Below are 19135 nucleotides of genomic sequence, written 5' to 3'. Positions count from 1 at the left end.
CGATAGCTCATCGATAGCGATTCATGTGCTGAGGGCCCATCAAGACACCCAAATTGTGGATAGTCGACAACTCTGGAGCACGCCAACTTTTTGCAAAAAAACACGCAACTGCTAAAAAAAAGTTTATTTAATTGAATGCGCAGCCATGAGTCTCCAAAGGTCCTCGTCGTTTAGCTTGACTTTTAACCAGTAAGAGGAGCTTCTACTTTCGGACTTACCCAACCAAATAATGCACGTTTTTGCAGAAACACTTCGATTGTTTCGCGTACCAATAGTCGCACAATTTTTGGAGCTTACGGGGAGTTTCTGGATTTGTGGGATGTCGGCAACGAAATCTTCGCAGAGCCAACAGCTCGATTCTCCAGCAGCGAAGGTTCCAACTTGCCGCAGAGTTTCGGGGCCAACGGATATCCCAACCAGATGATGCATGGGGAGCAAGCCTCTGGAGGATGCAACATGGCGCAGCTTACTAACAATCTGGAAAACTCAGGCAACAATAATTCCGATGCCAATAATAACATGAAAACATGCAACAAATTCATCTGCCACAAGGGGTGAGCAAATTCAAAACACGCGCTCGATTCGATAAACATCGGCTCCTACGATAGTTTGCGTTGCGTGGCGAATACCAAAATCTAAATCGTCAGTGGCCATACGATTCGGTAGTTTTTAGCGAATTTATTTTAATATTTAGCCTTCTTCCCCGACCGATCGCTTGATCAGATATAGCTGATAGGCATGTATATATCACAGCCAATGTCGTGGCACAAAGTCAGGTACAGTGCGGCCACAAACTGAAGATCAAACCATACAAACCATGCATGTAGCAACACGCTTGTACTTGCATCATTCACGCGACCAACTTGTTTGTGTTTGTTCATCCGGCTAAGGCGCAGTTTGTTACTAAGTTTTATTTCAATTTACACTGCAGCACCGATTCCGAGGATGACGTCCAGGTGGCCAACGAAGCCTCCTTGGGATCGGCGGACTCCACCGTGGAGGATATGAAGGAGGACATTGAACAAACGGTGGCGGTATCGGGATCGGAATTGTGGGTACCTGGTTACAGGTGGTTTTCCTAGTTGCTAATTCTCACTGTTTTTATCCTTCCAGGACCACGGAACCCATGGCCTTTTTGCAGGGATTAAATGTGAGTTGCGCTGACAATCTGCAAAACTATAACTTGCTAATTTTTTATTATTATTCGCCACAGTCCGGGAATCTGATGCAGTTCAGCCAGGTGGGTAACATCGATAACTTAGTACATCATGAAGCGCTGGTACAGATCGGCCTGCACGAGAATCAGCAGGAAACTGGCCACCGCCGAGAAGACATTGATGATCAGTCGCATGTCCAGCTCGTACAAGCCCAAGGGCTTAATCTGGTACTTGGTCACCGTGACCAGCATGGTGAAGTTATGGACTGCCTGACGATAGCGACAGTCAGCATACTGCAGATTCATCTCCTGGAGGATAACTGCCGATCTTCGGGTGGCCACCAACAGGTGGTTGCACAAATGCGAGAGCAATGTGATCTCCGCCAGCGAGATAGACAGAAACACCAGGTTGATCAGCGAACCAAGTCCATCGTACGGCTTGCCCATGATAAAGGTGTCCGCTATGGCGTAGTACAGACTGTAGAAGCCCACTGTTATACCGAGCAGGTTGCAGACGAGCGACAGAATCATGGACAAGGACATTGGAGTCAGATACTTTCCGGAGTGCACATATATTAATCTATAGCGATACGCAAGCTGGTCCAGTTCATCCGCCAAGGCGCAAAATCGCTGCATGCGATAGTATTTAGTGTACAGCTTAAGCTGGTCCTTCCTCTGCAGCAGATTCACCTCCTGCAACTGTGCATCCAGCCGCCTGTTCAGAGCGTACAGCATCTCCTTCACCACCACCATTGCCCCGAAGTAGCAGTTATTCAGAAGATTGGAAATAATCAATGGAAACAGCCGGTACAAGGTCCAGATCAAGCTGATCTCGGGATGTTGCCGCCTCTGTTGCAGTATAAGAGCCACTTCCAATGTCAGGGGAAAAACAATGGTCTTGACCAGGGCCAAAGCTATGGATTTGTACAGCGACCTGCTGTCCAGGCGTAGTGTTTTTAGGGTGTCAAAGAAGGGCACTCTGCTCATCATTTTGGCCACATGGTCACTGATTATCATCTGTGTCATATAGTTAATAACAGCCACTATGATGTTCATATAGCTGTACAAGGTGGTGGCGTCCTTCAGGTTGATCTGGCCCTGCTGGTAGTCCTTGTAGATCTGCCGTCCGTAAATGAAGCTGAATGCAATTGTCCACAGCAAAGCGAAGGCCAGATAGGCCTTTGAGAAGCGGAATCTCTCACGACGGCCCGGGCGATATCGATTGGCCAGGAGTCCAAAGGCGGTCATAAAAACAATCAGCGTGATCGTCAGAAATTTCACCATACGCCGATGCGCGTAGTCGCTAGTGAAGTCCATTTTTCTCGAACAATTAATGCAAACTGTATGTGCATTTCCCGCAGCATAAATATCTGCTTAATTGTTTTCCAACCATCCAACTGATGGCATCTAGAGGACCTGTCAAGTAGCCCGACACTATCTGGACACATCACGAAACGCATGTATTTCGCCGGCCGTCTAAAGACCAACTGAGCATGCGTTGCGTTGGCCACAACAAAAGAGCAGAAGAAGCGTGCGGGAAGCGACATTCCTTGCGTGACTCAGCTGGTGCCTGCAATTTCATAAGAGCAACATGACGTCAAAGCCGCGTTGGGGCTCACTTTCAGTTAGAGGACAGAACAAAACACTCTTATCTAGCCGATTAGCAGGGCACACTCCTACTTGTCGTCACCGTTCAGCGAGAATTGCAAGCACTTGTGAATAAATTGAACAAAATAAATCGGCAGTCCATTTGTAACTCGAGCAAGCAGGAACATGAAGCTCTATCAGCTCTATGAGCGCAAAGTGTGAACCTTTAAATGATTCTAGGCAAAGTTATCATTCAAATAATATCTTGTTTTTGTTTACAGCAATCGGTGCTGCGCGAGATGATGCTGCAGGATATTCAGAGCCAGGCGAACACGCTGCCCAAACTGGAGAATCACAACATCGGAGGCTATAGCTTTAGCATGGTTTTGGATGAGCCGCCCAAGTCCCACTGGATGTACTCGGTTCCGCTGAACAAGCTCTACATCCGGATGAACAAGACCTTTAACGTGGACGTACAGTTCAAGGCTAAGATGCCCATTCAGCCGCTTAATCTGCGCGTGTTTCTTTGTTTCTCGAAGGATGTCAGTGGTCCTGTGTTGCGTTGCCAAAATCACCTGAGTGTAGAGCCTTGTAAGTGGATCTTATAACACAGATCGAGGAGCAATATCTAACTATCATTTGTACAAACCTTCAGTGACTGCCCATAACGCAAAAGTGCGGGACAGCTTGCTGCGCAGCGAGAATCCCAACAGTGTCTATTGCGGAACTGCCCAGGGCAAGGGCGTTTCAGAGCGCTTTTCCGTGATAATCCCTTTAAACATGAGTCGCTCTGGAAACCGCACTGGGCACGTGCGCCAAACCTTGGCCTTCAAGTTCGTTTGCCAAAATTCGTGTATTGGGCGAAAAGAAACTTCCTTAGTTTTCTGCCTGGAGAAAGCATGGTAAGGTTACATCAGATGCTCCAAAAGCTTGGAACAGAACTTAACGTGTTTTCTATCTTGCAGCGGCGATATCGTGGGACAGCAGGTTCTGGATGTTAAAATTTGTACGTGCCCCAAACGTGATCGCAACCAAGACGAACGCCAGCTCAATGGCAAGAAGCGCAAGTCCGTAGCGGACGACACCGATGATGCTGAGCCGTACGTAAAACCGTCGAAAGTTCGTCGGCGCAGTGCTATAAAGATGGAGGAGACGGAGAGCAATGACAGCCGCGACTGCGACGACTCCTTCGTAGAGTGGAACGTATCGCGAACACAGGATGGCGAGTACCGTTTGGCCATTACGTGCCCCAAAAAGGAATGGCTGCTGCAGAGCATCGAGGGCATGATTAAGGAGGCGGCGGCTGAAGTGCTGCGCAATCCCAACCAAGAGAATCTGCGTCGCCATGCCAACAAATTGCTGAGCCTGAAGAGTAAGCAAATAGATCGAAAGACTAAGAGATTAAGATTTACTTACCCAACTTTCCTTTCAGAAAGTGCCTTTGAGCTGCCATGACTTTTAAGCTGGTCAACAATAACAAGTGTATAATTTATAGTAAGAACCGGCAAACACCTTTAAAATGTGTTGCATCTGTGAGGTATAGCTATAAATCTCTTAACTTTGTATTAGTCCTTGTTCGTAAGGCGTTTAACGGTGATATTACTATTTTGGCATGTTCGATGGCCAAAAAGAAAACATTTTTATATTTTTGATAGCATACTATTGTTAACTATAGTTGTATGAAACTACGTAACTTTTGTCTACCACACGGAATGAAACATGCATCATACTCTGTACAAATAAGCCAAAAGTGAGTTGATTAAAGAGAGTTGTCATATTTTGCAAACGAATCATCGTGGTGTACGCCAATGCATAGACCCTACTGTACCGCTATCGCGGAGCACATGCTATGCGACATGTGTGGCTTGTGTGCGGTCAATGCTCTCGGGATGCAACGCAGCTAGCTAGCTGCTAATATGTCAAAATTGCTGGCCGCATTTACATACTTTATATTTATACCCGTATCTGCACGTCTTTGGTTTTAGTTCTATGCTTAAAAAAACAACCTCAAGCTGGGCGCATGCGTTGCGCCAGCGTTGCACATGTGCGAGGATGCAAAAAGTGCAAAAAACACCAGATGTTGACACTGTGCCGCAGCTGCAGGCGACTTTAGCTTTTGCCACATGCGGCAGCTAAATGTTTACTCTAGCCCGTCCACCGATCGCTGTTCATTGACCTAGGGCAGGGCATTAAGTATGCCCCAATCGTAACGGAATGCTAGCCTGCCTAGCCGTGGCCAAAATTCAGCCCAAGCGGATGCATCGACTTCCATTTGGGGCCAGTCCTTTTTTGCCCGGCTACCACTGCCACTTCTTCGGCCGGCCTACCAGTTTGGCACCTCGAAAATGGGTCGACCAAAGTGCTCAAAACCCAGCGGAGCGACTCACTCAATTCTCGTTCGACGAGCGCCAAGAAAAGTGGTTTTTGATGCGAGTTGAGTTCAATTGTGATGAGAGACCTTTCTCCACTGGGAACTTAAGTTGTGCTGAACTCAAGTTGTGCTGATACATGCAGCTTTGTGCAACAATAATAAAATATGCAAACATTTCTGTAATACTTAAACCTCCAAGAACAAATAGAAATGTATCCTAATTTGTTTATTAACTAAACAAATGGAAATGTATAATAATTTGTTTATTAACTTAACCGAATTGCTGAGTCTGATAGCAGAATGTATAAAAGATAAATGCACTAAAGTATGATATCAGCCACTTCTGCGAGTTAGTATCTAGTTTTTTCTCAGTGCACTTTTCTCCAGCGATGCATTCGCCTAAGAAGCCCAATTAAATACATTTCTTCGATTGGCGGGTGCCAAAGGTTGACAATTCGAAAGTGGCGCACAGTGGAAGGCAGTGAATCATAATTAACATAATTATTTCGGGAAGATTTTGAGACTCATACTAGCAAGAAGTGGTTTATCATGTTAACCAGGCAGATACCCCATCTTTGCGGACCAGATAAAGGGAAAGCAAACACGGGAGGGCTCTTATCGGCGTTGATCTTCATCCGGCAGTTCCCACTGTGCGCGTGGGGAAAACAATAAAGCCAAAGCCTTTTAAAAACGTAAAAAAAAAAAACAGAAAGCCGGGCTACGAAGTCAGGTGAAACGCAGTGGCTCCACTCGCGCCACTTCCACTCAAAGGTGCTACGCTGCCCACTCGAATCTGCAGTCGTAGATACGAAAACCAGATATCGTTGAGCGCCCTGCGATCTTCACTTCACTCAATGGGGGGAATACTGGCATAGAGTCGAAAGCTTGTACACGTAGTTTGGCACTCGCAGTCGCTTGTTGGCGTTTTTAGTCTGCTGCCTGATCTTCGACGCGCTGCAGCTGTTTTGGAGTCGCCGCGAGTGCCATATCTGCTTTGACCGCGAAAATTTCTGGGCTAAAAACAGAGATATCTATATATATATATATCCCGCACTTATTAGCCAATTGTGAGTGCAACAAGCTGTGAGTGATGGTGGAGACGGCAACGACAACTACCATAACCCGCACCACAACGGCCGTTCCGGCTGGTGCAGTAACGGTAACTGGACCCACTGCCTCGGCCACGCCCACCGCGACACAGGCGGCCGCGCAGGCGCATCGCAACGATGAGACCACCCGGGCCATCTTCAATCTGAAAGTGATCATCTTTCTGCTCCTGCTGCCACTGGTCTTGCTGGCCGTCTTCCTCAAGCACCTGTTGGATTACCTATTCGCGCTGGGATTGAAGGAGAAGGATGTCAGTGGCAAGGTGGCACTGGTAAGTTGCATTCGAGTGCTCATTCGGGCTAACAAATGGCTGCAATGAACGCCTGGCAAATGAGCCATTAATAAGGCTAGTCAGATACACATCGGACTTGGCTGCACTCGGAAAATGCAGTAGGCTTTCACGTTAATCGTATCAAATATAGATTATGTTGCCATAAGAAAAATGTTTATAGGGTTCTGCTTTTAGTTTTTCGATAATAGCACCGCTTCCTAAATAAGTGCATAATGCTATGTAAGCTGGATTTCTTTTCCCTGTATCCGCTTCTATGCGATCTTGTATTTGGAGACTACTTAGCCAACCAGAAACGTCAAGCACTTTCCTTTTCCAGTGGCTGCCTCCGGTTTCCACGCCCACCTCCGACACACCCACCTTTTCCCCATTCCCGCTTTTCTTTTCATTTTATTTCTTCTCTTTTTTTTTTTATTTTTTGATGTCACTGCCATTAGGGTGCGGTCGATCGCTTAGTGTTGTGTTATTAATGTAAATATTTATGCGTTTGGTGCCCAGCTTGGTTAGTTGGCCAATTGTTTAGTTGTGTCCACAGAGACGAGACTTTGGTGCCACGGTCAGCTAATGTGACATAATTTCGCTGTAAGCGCTGCAATCAAAGTGAATCTCCATCTCCAGCTGAAGTCGTGCTCATGGCAACCATATCGCGCTCCAAAAATCACATATGCATCTTGGGGCGTCGAATTATGGAAAAGTCAATTGCCAGGGGCGCCAATGGCACTGGACAAGGTCAAGTGATGATTCCGATCCGATGGTGATGCTCCATATCGTAAAGAACCTGCTCGAATTCAGAACCCATTAGCATGCTTTTCAGGCTTTTTATCGTGGGCGTGTGCCGGCCATAAGCGTCTCACGTAGCGCATTAATGATTCACAATGGCCCGACTTTTGTTTTAGTCTCAGCTTTTTCGATCGTTCCCTCTGATATGGTTTTCTCAGATACAGATACATACACAGATACAGATAGAAATACAGATACATTTTTTGTTGCGGTTGCACAGCGGTATTTTCGGGTAGCAGGGACTGGAGAATTCCCATGGAAACTTAATAATAAGTTTGAATTTCGTTGATAAGTTCTATTGACATCATTGTTGCGGAATTCGAGGTATTTCAGCTCTAAGCGATCCCCTTTTCGACTCCCTTGGCCAACTGCAAACTGGTTTTGCGTGTCGCTATATTTATTCCAAGATGAACAGAAAGAGCGCAAAAATGCAAACCTCAGGAAGTTCACTTTTGTTTTCAGTCTGGCAAACGAACGCTCTCTGTTGTTTGTAAACAACCACCGAGTGTATAAGTTTCGGAGCTCCAAAGTATCTGCAACTGGGAAGCATGCCGGGTATCTCTCGGATGCGTAGATAAAACTCAACTACTGTTGCCGCTGTTAATTTGCATATGATATTGAAATTCTTCGTCCGCTCCATAACCACAACAACTGCGCATTTGTTATTGTTTTGCCCCCTTTGCTATATGGGCTAACGTGCCAAACTCTGAATTGAACTCATTCCGGGTTACATTTCGATTCAACCAACCACCAAGCACCTACCGCACACCCAAAACGGCGGCTGAGGTCACCCAGTGCGCTTCAATTACGGTCAAAAGTCACTCAATTGTGCCCCAGAGGGTCGGCCCACCGAGCGTATGAGTAATGCCATTCATAAGTCGCCTCTGCTGCTGCGGCTGCTGCTGTTGCTGCTGTTCACATAATTGTCCGTAAATGAGGTTTTTGTTCAATGCGAAGTCACATTAGCTCGAGTTGATTGTTTGCAAATTAAGCTAATTAATTTACCCGAGTATATGAGTGTAATGTGAGTAACCTGTGATTTCAACCCAGGTGACCGGCGGAGGCAGTGGCCTGGGTCGCGAGATCTGTTTGGAGCTGGCCCGACGTGGCTGCAAGCTGGCCGTCGTGGATGTCAACTCCAAGGGATGCTACGAAACAGTGGAATTGCTCTCTAAGATACCACGCTGCGTTGCCAAGGCCTACAAGGTGAGCTTACTAGGTGCTTCGGTAGTCATTGGTTGCCTTACACGAGCTCATATTCCAGAACGACGTGTCATCGCCGCGCGAACTGCAACTGATGGCCGCCAAGGTGGAGAAGGAACTGGGTCCCGTGGATATTCTGGTTAACAATGCCTCCCTCATGCCCATGACTTCAACACCCAGCCTGAAGAGCGACGAAATCGACACCATACTGCAGCTCAACTTGGGCTCCTACATAATGGTAAGCGTGTGCTGCTGTAAATTAGAAAAACATGCAAGTTGTTCCTTTTGCAGACCACCAAGGAGTTCCTGCCGAAGATGATTACGCGCAAATCCGGTCACCTGGTCGCAGTAAATGCCTTGGCAGGTACGTTTACTTTGGCAACATACAAGTCTGTGCCTCTAAGTTGATATCTTATACTCCTGATTCAGGTCTGGTTCCGCTGCCAGGAGCGGGCATCTACACGGCCACCAAGTACGGAATCGAGGGCTTCATGGAGTCGCTGCGGGCTGAGCTGCGATTGTCCGACTGTGACTACGTTCGCACCACGGTGGCGAATGCCTACCTGATGAGGACCAGCGGCGATCTTCCACTGCTCAGTGATGCGGGGTAAGTAAAGCTATAGGGCTATAGTAAATCCAGATCACTTGCTCTCATGTGTCTCCTCCGTTTAGCATTGCAAAGAGCTATCCGGGACTGCCCACACCATATGTGGCCGAGAAGATTGTCAAGGGCGTGCTGCTGAACGAGCGCATGGTGTACGTGCCAAAAATATTCGCACTTAGTGTGTGGCTGCTCAGGTGAGAATTGAATTAGCTCAGGTATCCAGCGATTATTCCTAACGATTATTGTTGTCGCCATTTGCTGCAGACTGTTGCCCACCAAGTGGCAGGATTACATGCTGCTCCGCTTCTATCACTTCGATGTGCGCAGCTCCCACCTGTTTTACTGGAAATAGGGGAAAGAGAAACACAACCATACAGAAGCATTTACGCGGAGTACTCCTGTTTGTTTCCCAATTGCAGTTCTTAATTCAACTGTTGCTTACGCTAGGTGTACATGTTTAGCTAATAGCTATTTATACGAATCTTTAACTTAAATTAAATCTATATCCTAACATTAGAAATACGCCTGCTTGGCCTTTCCCATTTTATTTCTATTGAGCCGAAGCTTCTCGGAGTAGCACATCTTCTCGGATTGCTGGACGCAGGACCTCCGTTCGTAGTGCCAAGTATAGTTCAAAGGACATCGATGGATAAGCTTGGAGCCACTGGAGCAGTAGTAGAAGTAGGCACAATGCCGGGGATGTGGCATAAACCCATACACTCCCTCCTGGCAGTTGATGATGTTCTCTCTGGATTGCATACGGTTGCAGGACACCAGATGAGCAGGAGTACAGGCCTTGGCCAGGCCAGCCCCTTCGTAGCACACCATGTACGGATAACAGGGTCCGGCATTGGGTAAAAGTCGCAGGGTAATCGCCAATGGATCCGCTTCCTGAGCTGGTTTCGTAACCATCGATGGAGATTTGGTGGTGCTTTCTACAGGATCATGGCATCGCGTTACCAACTTGCGATCCAGGCAGCGTTCCAACTTCTCATCGTAGTAATGTCCATCCAAGCACTCGGCCTCAAAGGATCCTGGACCGGCGCAATATATGTATTTGGAGCAATTACTAGAGCTGGCCACGTAAACTCCCAATTGTGGGGCACTGGCACACTCCTCGAATTCCAGGGCACCGGTTCGGTGACTTAGCAAGGTCACCAAAATAATTGTTAAAACGGTTATAGCGCTCATTTCTGTTACTACCAAAATACCGGGTTGACTTCTGAAGACTGACTTCATCGATGATGGGTTGAAAATAATTTTGCATGTGCGCCAACTGATAAAGAAGACAAGTTATTCCATCGATTATTTCGGTAGTTATCGCCTAGTAGATACGGCTAATGAGTGCGGCGGAGTTACTGCCACGCCCACTCAGTCTGGTCTCGGTAATTTGCATTTGTGTTGCATACTTCGCAGCGGTGAAGCTGGTGGAGGATTTAATGATAGCACACCGCAGCATAATGCTCGACTGGGCGCAGTTCAATAAAAATTGAAAACGCACTCAATTCGCAATTAAGTGTCGCCACTTCCGCACGGACAAACAAACGGACGGACAAGCGGACGGACAAACGGACGGACATACGGACGGTTGGATGGTCGACGAACGATACCATTCAGCCCATTCAAACCATTCATCGCTGCCATGCTCATTATTATTTCCATCGTCATCGTGGTCGTGGCTTGTCGGAGTTAAGCGACGGCCATCGATTTAATATCCGATGAGATATTCATAACTTGCAATTAGGTTTGGTGGCTCTGCGCTTTTCCACGCGCCTTCCATTTTCAGTAAATGATTGCGAAGCTGATTAATGAAGAATTACCAGGGCAAATGGCCGGGATCTGTGGGCATTATCCAATTGCCCATCTACCCAGCTATCCAACCACCATATACCCCACTACCATAACCATTGCCATAATATGCAGCGCTGTCATCGCGTGGACTTCAGTGTTCAGTGCCAATTGCGCGCATATTAAAATTTTTATTAATTGTCAATTAAACGCAGTCGAGTGGAGTGCCAGCTGGCGCAGCAGCTTTGTGGCATAATTTTCGGCTCAATCCGCATATCTGATTAACAGGTTATACCGCTCGGTACCGCTCTATATGCCATGCACCAGATGCCGCTGCGCGCACGCAACTACAACAAGAAACTAGAAGAAAGGACCCCATATGGTGCCGACGCGTCGGCTCAAGTGATTAAGTGCACGACGAGATCTTCAAATGCAGTGCAACATGTGCACAAATACAAAACACACACACGCACACTCTGCTTCGAAATGTAAATTCTAATTAAGATTGTGGAGGAAGACCCCCAGCACCTGATTCATCTGCACTCAATGCGCATTGCGCCTGCGCAGCCGCGCATTCGAAGATCTATAAAAATAGCTCACTAATTATTTGTGAGCTAGGGTTACAATTCTCATAAAAAACAAACAAACTGTCGGGCGTTTTATGGATCTTCTGCCGGCCTCAATGCCCCCGCAAAGTTTCTCGATCCCCATTTCAATTCGAAACAGAAGAACTAATCGCTTTTCAATTCTTATGCTCACTGCAGCATCAAAGAGTTTCCTTATAAAATGTACATAAATTTATTGAAATATTTAGCATAGTTTAGAAACGTATTCCAAGCAGTTTGCCCGCCTACGCCCTGGCATCTGGATCTCCGCATCCATCGTGCGGACCCTGTGCCGCTGGTATTCCCGAGCTGATTAGCCTCCGAATCTCGACCAGAACGCGCTCCGTTCGACTCTCCAGGTTATCGAGGGCGGAGTTCAGGGCGTCCAGGCTCGAGTTGACTCTGGCCATCAGACGCTCCGAGTTGTTGGTCAGTTCCATAAGGTCATCGAAGTTGCTGACCTGGCGACTTTCCATCGAAATCCCGTGCAGTTCCAGCTGCAGCTGCTCATCTGTACTTTCCATCAGGGCTTTAAGGGCAGGAAACACAACTTTCGCTTTCAATTTGGAATTTTTTCACCCGAAATCATGACCAAAATAGTTTTGGTTGTTATTTTCTACCGTGCGATGAGAAGTGTAAAGCAAATTTTACTTGGTTTGTTTTGCTATCAAACATAATTAAAGTTGCTTACCAAAAACCGATTTAATTTAATTGAAATTGCAGCTAACTGGCTTTGGGTACTTTTGCTTTTAACGGAAAATGTGAATTATTAAGTATATTTTATTTAAACGATGGCACCTGTAAACTCTGATTTAATGGGTATATTAAATAGGCAAACTTGACGCAGGGCATCAAATCGAATTCGATTTTTATAAATAGTTTTTGGTTGATATTACATATATTTTTTAATAAACTGTTAAGTTAACTTTTGAATTAAATTACAGATGTCTAAAAAGCAAAATGTTTGCCCTTTCGGGAAGAGTGTTTTTCGAATATCGTTAGAAGTTTTTAACTAGATTAAATGTTTGAAAAAATATTTTCGCCCAGGGCACCTGAAAGTCCACTCCACTTTTTAGACGACTGTTTGTTTTGCTTTGTTTGTAATGGGCGAGCTATTACAAGAGCTACACTCGTTCATTTCATTAAACCCATTTACAAAATGGCTTTGTCCATTATTTATACATATCAATTATAAATTGTACGCTGCGACTGCAATATTCATATTCACTTGTCAAAATGTCAACTCAAAATAGAATATTTATGAATTTTTATGTGTGCATATCGGTCCGTGATTTGTTTGTTTTACGCTCTCTTTTCGAGAACTCTTTGTTGGCATTCAGGATTGGGTTGAAGTAAAATAAAAAAAAAAAAAAACAAGCAACCAGCAACCAGAAAAGAGGAAAATGACAATTCAGCCTATAAATACGCTGCGGCAACCGAAGTTGAAATCAATTTTTTTGGCCCCATACTGCGGTGGTCGCGTTCCCCCGTTTCGGTACTACAAAAAAATTGGAGTGGGCTCCACCGAGTGCGATGCCACTATTTAGTTAGCCGCAGAACAAGGTGCCTCAATTTATTTTTAATTGAATGCAAATTGAGCCAATCGGCCGCCTGATGGCTGTGGTTTCTTGCCCAACGATGCGGTTCTTTTTCGGCTATTAAGAGGATCAAGATGCAGTGCAGCCAAACTTGCCTCTTTCTGTTGCTGTTTCATCTGCTGGCTTACGCATTTTCACTTAATGAATTTTCATTCAAAGTGACTGCAGCAAGGATGTGTCGTCCTTCCTGCCACACTCACTGGCCATTAACCGACCTGCTTCTGGCCCAAACTGTCCAAAAAGTATGCCTCTTTGTTGACGTTCTCTTTGTGGTTGGCTAAAATCTGTTATTATTGCCATTAAGCAGGCTTTTGTTGTCACCGCTCCGGCCTTCCTTCGTACTTGTACATACATGCATATGCATTTTCCCTGCATTTTCCCTGCCGATATGCTTCACTTCGAGTGGTTGCCTTGTTGCCTGGATTTTCCTGCCTTTCTGCTTTCCCTGGCTTACTTGGATCTGTTCTTGAGGTTGTTATCGGTTGGTTATTGAATTTTCCGCACGCACTTTACAAGACCTAAGTCTAAACGGCTCAACTTGTTGCCGCCGCCCAGTTTGAATACGTTTTTGTTGCTGGTCGTTGTCATTAGTTGAAAAGCGCTTAGTTTGCCTCGTTTGTTTGCCGAAAGTCTCATTGTTGCCACGTCTGTTGCTTTTCCTTTTGCTTTTGCTTCGGTTTCTGTTTCTGTTGTTGCATTACGCAGCCTGTTGTTGTCATCAGGTTGCATTTGCCTTCTACACTGTTTTGCCTAAATGAAGCCATATAATTTATTTGTGTGATGGTAGTCCTGTTCGTTGTGCATACGCCACGTTGCCCGTGTCCTGTGTGCTTATGTATGTATATTCGAGTGGAGAATACTAAGTGAGCTGCAGCTCCATTGTGGTCCAAAAACTTTGTCACGGTGTGCAGGCTGTGCAACCCTGACTGCTGCCACTGGTTGTGGCCATCCTGGCCGAAGGACACTGCTTTGGAGGCGATTGCTCAGGCAGGACATGTGTGCCCCGCATCGCTGCCCACTGCCCGTTATTGTTTTCCAACTTTTCACTTTGGTTATGAGATGTCCGAGCGCCGCAGTCAGTTGCACGCTCGCCTTCATCAGCGTCGTCTCCATTCCGCTGACCACAGTGGACAACGTGGACTTTTTGGACAAGCTGGTCGTGTTCCTGCCCCGAGTGGCACACACCGCAAGAAAATGTACAAATTTAACAATAGTAAAAGATAGGTGTGATAAAAGAAACTGGTTAGGCACTAGAAATTACCCAATTCGCTAATTCCCAAGAGTTCGCAACTTATTATAATTAAGTGAAGTAAAACAGTAGACTGATTTATTATTCCTGAATAATTTTAATGAACATAAATGAGTTTAGGAAAACCCATGTACCCATTTCCACTACGTTAACTCAACATTTTCTTAAGCAGCAAACTTGACATGTATGCAATTCATCATAATAATCCCCTCTTTTTGCGCAGTGGAAGGACGTGTGTGCTGGTGAGTGCTGCTATGCTTATATCCTGCGGCTTAAGCATTTGTTGTTTTACAACGTTTCAGTCTGTTTGCCAAGTAAATAAAAGCTGTTAACTAGTTTTCACACACCAAAGCCGAAAAGGTGGAGTGGGCTTTGGGATCGCATCGGATTGGGATGGGTTTGGCTGGGATTACATGGTTGGGTTTTTCCGAGACGAGCTGCCACACGTGCTGGACACTTTTTTGCTCGGCTCGGCTCGTCCTGATTCAATTCCTGTTCTTGTTCCTGTTCCCGTGTCTCGGCCTGTGCCATTCTAAATGCTTTTGTGCGTAACACTCGTGTATGAGCAATTATTTAATGCCGTCCGCTTGTCATTGTTGTCTTTGGGCCCAGAGTGTTTGCCTTTGTCTTGGCCCAAACAGTGAAGCGGTAGTAGTAAATGGCAGTGGCAGTGGGCCAAGTCAGATGCAGCCAAGTTGTCTTGCCTTGTCTGCCCCTTTTATGTCGCTCATTTATTTGTGTTTATCCTTTCGCTTTTAATTGCGGCTCCGTCCTGCTCCTGCAGGACCCTTCTCCAGCACCACCACCACCGCCGCCCTTTGTGTAATTACAAGTGTTTGTTGTGTAAATAATAGCGTTAGCTGCCTGGGCCGAGGACCATCGTTGACGCATCGTTTGCATGCTCAGTTAATGCCGTGCATCAGGACATGCCATCCTCTATCCTCCATCCTCCATTGTCCCTATTCCATCGTCTGTGTGCTTATCTGTGTGTGCGAATACGTCTGTCTGTGGCACGGAAAATTAATTACAAGAATTAAGCAGCGCAACGCCCGATCTGCCGGCATTGGCACAGGTGTTGGCCGCTCGCCGTAACATATTTTCCTTGGATAATTCCCACACAACTCGACAGCCATGTGCTGCACCTTGAACTCGAACTTAGAGTGCTGGATGTGCTGCTGCACGGAAGAAAATTCAAAAGACTTGCATCAAGTCAAATATGGGCAAACTACTACAACTCTATACACAGTCACTATGTTAAATGTAGTGCCTGCGCTTCTAAATACCCTTTAAAACTATAATATAGTTTCTTAACATTTCTAATGACTATATAGGGATCCAATTTTTCCGTGTGAAACCGCTGAAGAGCTCTGGAGGCGGGACATTAATTCATTCACCTAGAGACACTTACATGTGGTGCCCATTAGCCCAGTGCCACGCCCCCGTGAAAGGCAAATGCCAGCGAGCCATGCGACGCCAAAAATTTCCATTTCGTTGCTTGAACCGTGCATAAATATGTCAATAGGGATTATCCCATCCCGGGCGGCAATAAAATCTTCGGGAGCTATAAAAAAAAGAAATAGAAAATAAAAATGAAAATGGGGAAAAGGAAAACCTCAGCTAAACAAACAGCAGTGGGAGCTGCAACTTGATTATCCTGGCAACCTGCCGCGCATTTTTCCCCCGCTGAATTATGACATTCGACTGTCAGTGGTGGGTTCAAGTGGATTTGGGTTAGACGGCATCCATGTAGCTTGGCTGCTCCTGGCAGGCGTGAGAATGCGTTATCCTTGCACCTAAACAAACACATTGGTGGCAGCATCCTGGCGTAGCAGTAGCTGCATCCTCGCATCCTGGCCGGGTGTCATGTTGCAGAATGTTTTCGATCCTTCGGATTCTTGCGCATTACACGACCGGCTAATTTATTTACTTTACGGCCCGCGGTGCACTTGTTGCGTTTCTGTACTAAACTAAAACACATGTTCCAAGGATCATAATCGAAATGGCCTGTTATCCGTGTCTCATTATGTCCTGCACTTGCTGCTGTTTCTGCTGTCGCGGTAGCACTTCAGATTGGTGTTGACAGCCCCGCTGAGAAATTGCCTCGCCCTTCTCCTTTTCCACCCTTTTTGTGTGTTTTTTTTAATTTTAATTTTTTTTTTTGGTGCCTTACAAGATTCCTAAGCTCTGAGTGCTCGACATGCTAATGTGAAATATTACAAAACTAATGGAAAAAACGAAGAGCCATGCCATCGAGATTAACGCGTTTGAGCACTCAAACTCCTCTCGACACTTCTCAATTTCGTCCGCCAGCTGCGTCCCGGGAATCTCATTCCGCTTCCATCCTGCCAGCAGTTCATCCGTTCATCCTTTGCCGTGGGAATCTCCGGTGCACAGGTTTAACCACCACTAATCCTTTACCTTAAGCACTTTGCTACATTTTTTGTGCGTCTCTCGCTGCGCAGTGCAGTCAATTGGGATGATTTCCCCCTCGAGTTTAGCTATTTTCCAAGATAATAAAGTGAATTATGTTTCAATTGGCCGATATTATGAAAATATGTCCTTTATTCAAGGTATTATACAGAAATTATAGAAATCCTTAAGCATAGTAATTGCATATTCAACACCAATGCTATATATTATCATTAAAGTTATAACACAATTGATCATTTCATAATTAATAAACTGTGTATAAAATAATAATGTTAATATAATGACAAACTTGGCTATTTTTTTTTGGGTCTCAGAGTTGGGCAGCACTAGCCAGTCCTCCACTCCGCCGCCAGTGTTCTTTGAGTACCCTTTGAGCTGGAGCTGAAGTGTTGTTGGCGGGACAGCGTTGAGTGGCACGGAGTTTTGACAATTAAGGGGGTCGCAGCGGGACGCTCGAGTATCGGTATCTTTATAGCTTGCCACCGCAGATAGGGATGGCAAATGGAAGGGATGGGGCAGCCAGTGCCATGTGCTCCTCCTGCTGCTGCAGCTCCTGCTCCGACTGCTGCTTCTACTGCTGCTCCTACTGCTACTCCTACTGCTGCTACTCCTACTGCCACTTCACCAAATACGCAGACGCCTCGCCCATAAATCATCAGAGTCCAATAGCCGCAAAAAAGTCGCATGCAAAGCGCGGCGGCACCACGTGCACAAAGTGTGACCCGATTTTGGCTACATCCGACGGCGAGTGCTGCGCTTAAATAAATACAAAATTGCATCACGTGCAGCGGAGTAGAAAGTGGAGTAAAAAAAAAAGAGACGCCGCAAGTCCTCAGTTAAGAAGTAGGATTCGTAATTGCGCCAAAATGCATGGAAATGAAGCCAAGGAGTAAAATTCCAGGCCGCATATGTGTGGCTAAGAGGACGGGGTTGGCGGCTTTTGGGGTCGTTTTCATTTGCAGTGAACCAAAGCTATTCCGCCAGCGATCGACACATGCCCTCGAGTGCGCCAAGTGCAATAAATTGATACAAAACCAAAAGTGTCGCAAGTGTGGGTTCCCCGGGAAATATAGAGGGGGGAGGGGGTTGTTCGGGTGAAGGTTGCACGAGGGGGGTTAACCTGGCCGATGGCTGCAGCACCTTGGCCCGGCTAAAACTCTATTAAAATGCCATTGCCAGAGCGGGAGAAAAGTGGGTTGGAATGGGTAATATTGTACTAATGCCCTCGATAGCGACTATTGGATACCCTTTACTGTTAGAAAACAAACTGCACAACATTTAAAAATGTTTAGACATACCTTGACATAGTTGTAAAAATTAAGAAACAATGTGCATGTAATAGTAAGTTAAATATTTAGTTTCATACATTGTGAACATTTTGTTTCTGATGAATCTATTTCAGTGTGTCACAACTATAATATATGTATGTACACCTTAATTATTTTATCGCCCAATCACGATGGCATATATAATACATTGTTTTTGCACTTTTCTCAATAGGTAATATTTTCATTACCCTCGATATTAATGGCAAGCTTTATCGAGCAGCTGAAGCACCCAGCAAAAAACTGAATATGAAATATACGTTTTTTCTCGAATCTCGTTTTTGTCGCTCGCGCTCTCTGTTATTTTTAACTAAAACCACAGCCGGCACTCGCCCCAACCCCCTCCATTTTCCATCCCCTCGCCCCCCTTAAAAAATATAAAATTATCCTTTGGCAGTCTATATTGTTGGTACTCCCCCCATACATACGTTTCTATATGTTCGTTTCGTATATGTTATGATGCTCCGATTTGTTGCCGCTGCCCGTATTCGTTTATGGATATCCACTTTATTGTCAGAAAATCATTTTTTCGTTGGCATCTCGCTGCTTTTTTTCGTTTTTATCGAGCTGCAGCACTGTATCACTGAACGCTGGTGTAGGTATACTCGAGTGTATGAGTATGTGGATATGTGGAGCTCTGCTTCACTCCACTTGCAGTTGTAGTCACAAAAAATTGCTTTTATTTATTACTAATGGGCTGGTACGGTGCTCGGTGTTCGGTGCGCTCACATCACATAGAGCATTACTTACCGCGACCGCGACTGTCTCATCTGTATCTGTGCAGGAGGTGATTTTTGTGTTTATTTGCTGACAATGCCCCCGCTTGCTCCAGAGCTCCCAAACATTTTTCGGGATGAGCTGGGGCTATGGGTTGATATAGGTGAGTACGAGTATAATAAATATGGTAAATGGGCGCTTGCCACACGTTCGCATTCATTTGGGGGCTAATTGCCGAACCCCGCGAACCGGGTCACTGTGGACACACTCGAATTGCGATCTCGACGGCAAGCCAGTTTTGCCGATCGATCCGCTTACGGCGGCTC

General features: G+C 45.8%; 5 protein-coding genes across 6 annotated transcripts; 2 read left to right on the top strand and 3 right to left on the bottom strand.

The window, feature by feature from the left end:
* Positions 1–64: 64 nt before the first annotated feature.
* On the top strand, positions 65–4533 carry LOC120453326 (cellular tumor antigen p53). Of its 2 annotated transcripts, XM_039637986.1 has the most exons (9): positions 65–189; positions 246–554; positions 932–1051; positions 1114–1150; positions 1214–1240; positions 3025–3334; positions 3399–3645; positions 3709–4115; positions 4176–4533. In XM_039637986.1, the coding sequence occupies exons 1-9, from the start codon at positions 146–148 to the stop codon at positions 4196–4198; spliced, it is 1524 nt and encodes a 507-aa protein (XP_039493920.1). In that variant the 5' UTR covers positions 65–145; the 3' UTR covers positions 4199–4533. The 2 variants fall into 2 exon arrangements, with proteins under 2 accessions (XP_039493920.1, XP_039493921.1); XM_039637987.1 differs by lacking the exons at positions 65–189; positions 246–554 and adding an exon at positions 636–776.
* Positions 1253–3011, bottom strand: LOC120453327 (putative gustatory receptor 94a). The gene has a single exon (XM_039637988.1). It carries the CDS (start codon positions 2471–2473, stop codon positions 1259–1261), a length of 1215 nt encoding a protein of 404 aa, XP_039493922.1. The 5' UTR covers positions 2474–3011; the 3' UTR covers positions 1253–1258.
* A 1504-nt stretch (positions 4534–6037) lies between the features above and the next one.
* On the top strand, positions 6038–9611 carry LOC120453749 (short-chain dehydrogenase/reductase family 16C member 6). Its single transcript, XM_039638582.1, has 7 exons — positions 6038–6492; positions 8341–8496; positions 8555–8731; positions 8785–8857; positions 8923–9100; positions 9166–9291; positions 9362–9611. The coding sequence occupies exons 1-7, from the start codon at positions 6205–6207 to the stop codon at positions 9447–9449; spliced, it is 1086 nt and encodes a 361-aa protein (XP_039494516.1). The 5' UTR covers positions 6038–6204; the 3' UTR covers positions 9450–9611.
* Positions 9611–10288, bottom strand: LOC120454226. The gene has a single exon (XM_039639326.1). It carries the CDS (start codon positions 10286–10288, stop codon positions 9611–9613), a length of 678 nt encoding a protein of 225 aa, XP_039495260.1.
* A 1376-nt stretch (positions 10289–11664) lies between these two features.
* LOC120452326 lies at positions 11665–12133 on the bottom strand. Its single transcript, XM_039636478.2, has one exon. The coding sequence runs from the start codon at positions 12012–12014 to the stop codon at positions 11736–11738; it is 279 nt and encodes a 92-aa protein (XP_039492412.1). The 5' UTR covers positions 12015–12133; the 3' UTR covers positions 11665–11735.
* Positions 12134–19135: the final 7002 nt, after the last annotated feature.

Source organism: Drosophila santomea, chromosome 3R (assembly GCF_016746245.2).
Source record: "Drosophila santomea strain STO CAGO 1482 chromosome 3R, Prin_Dsan_1.1, whole genome shotgun sequence".
Taxonomy (NCBI): domain Eukaryota; kingdom Metazoa; phylum Arthropoda; class Insecta; order Diptera; family Drosophilidae; genus Drosophila; species Drosophila santomea.
Note: the sequence above shows the minus strand (reverse complement) of the source record. Positions and strands in the feature narration are given on the sequence as shown.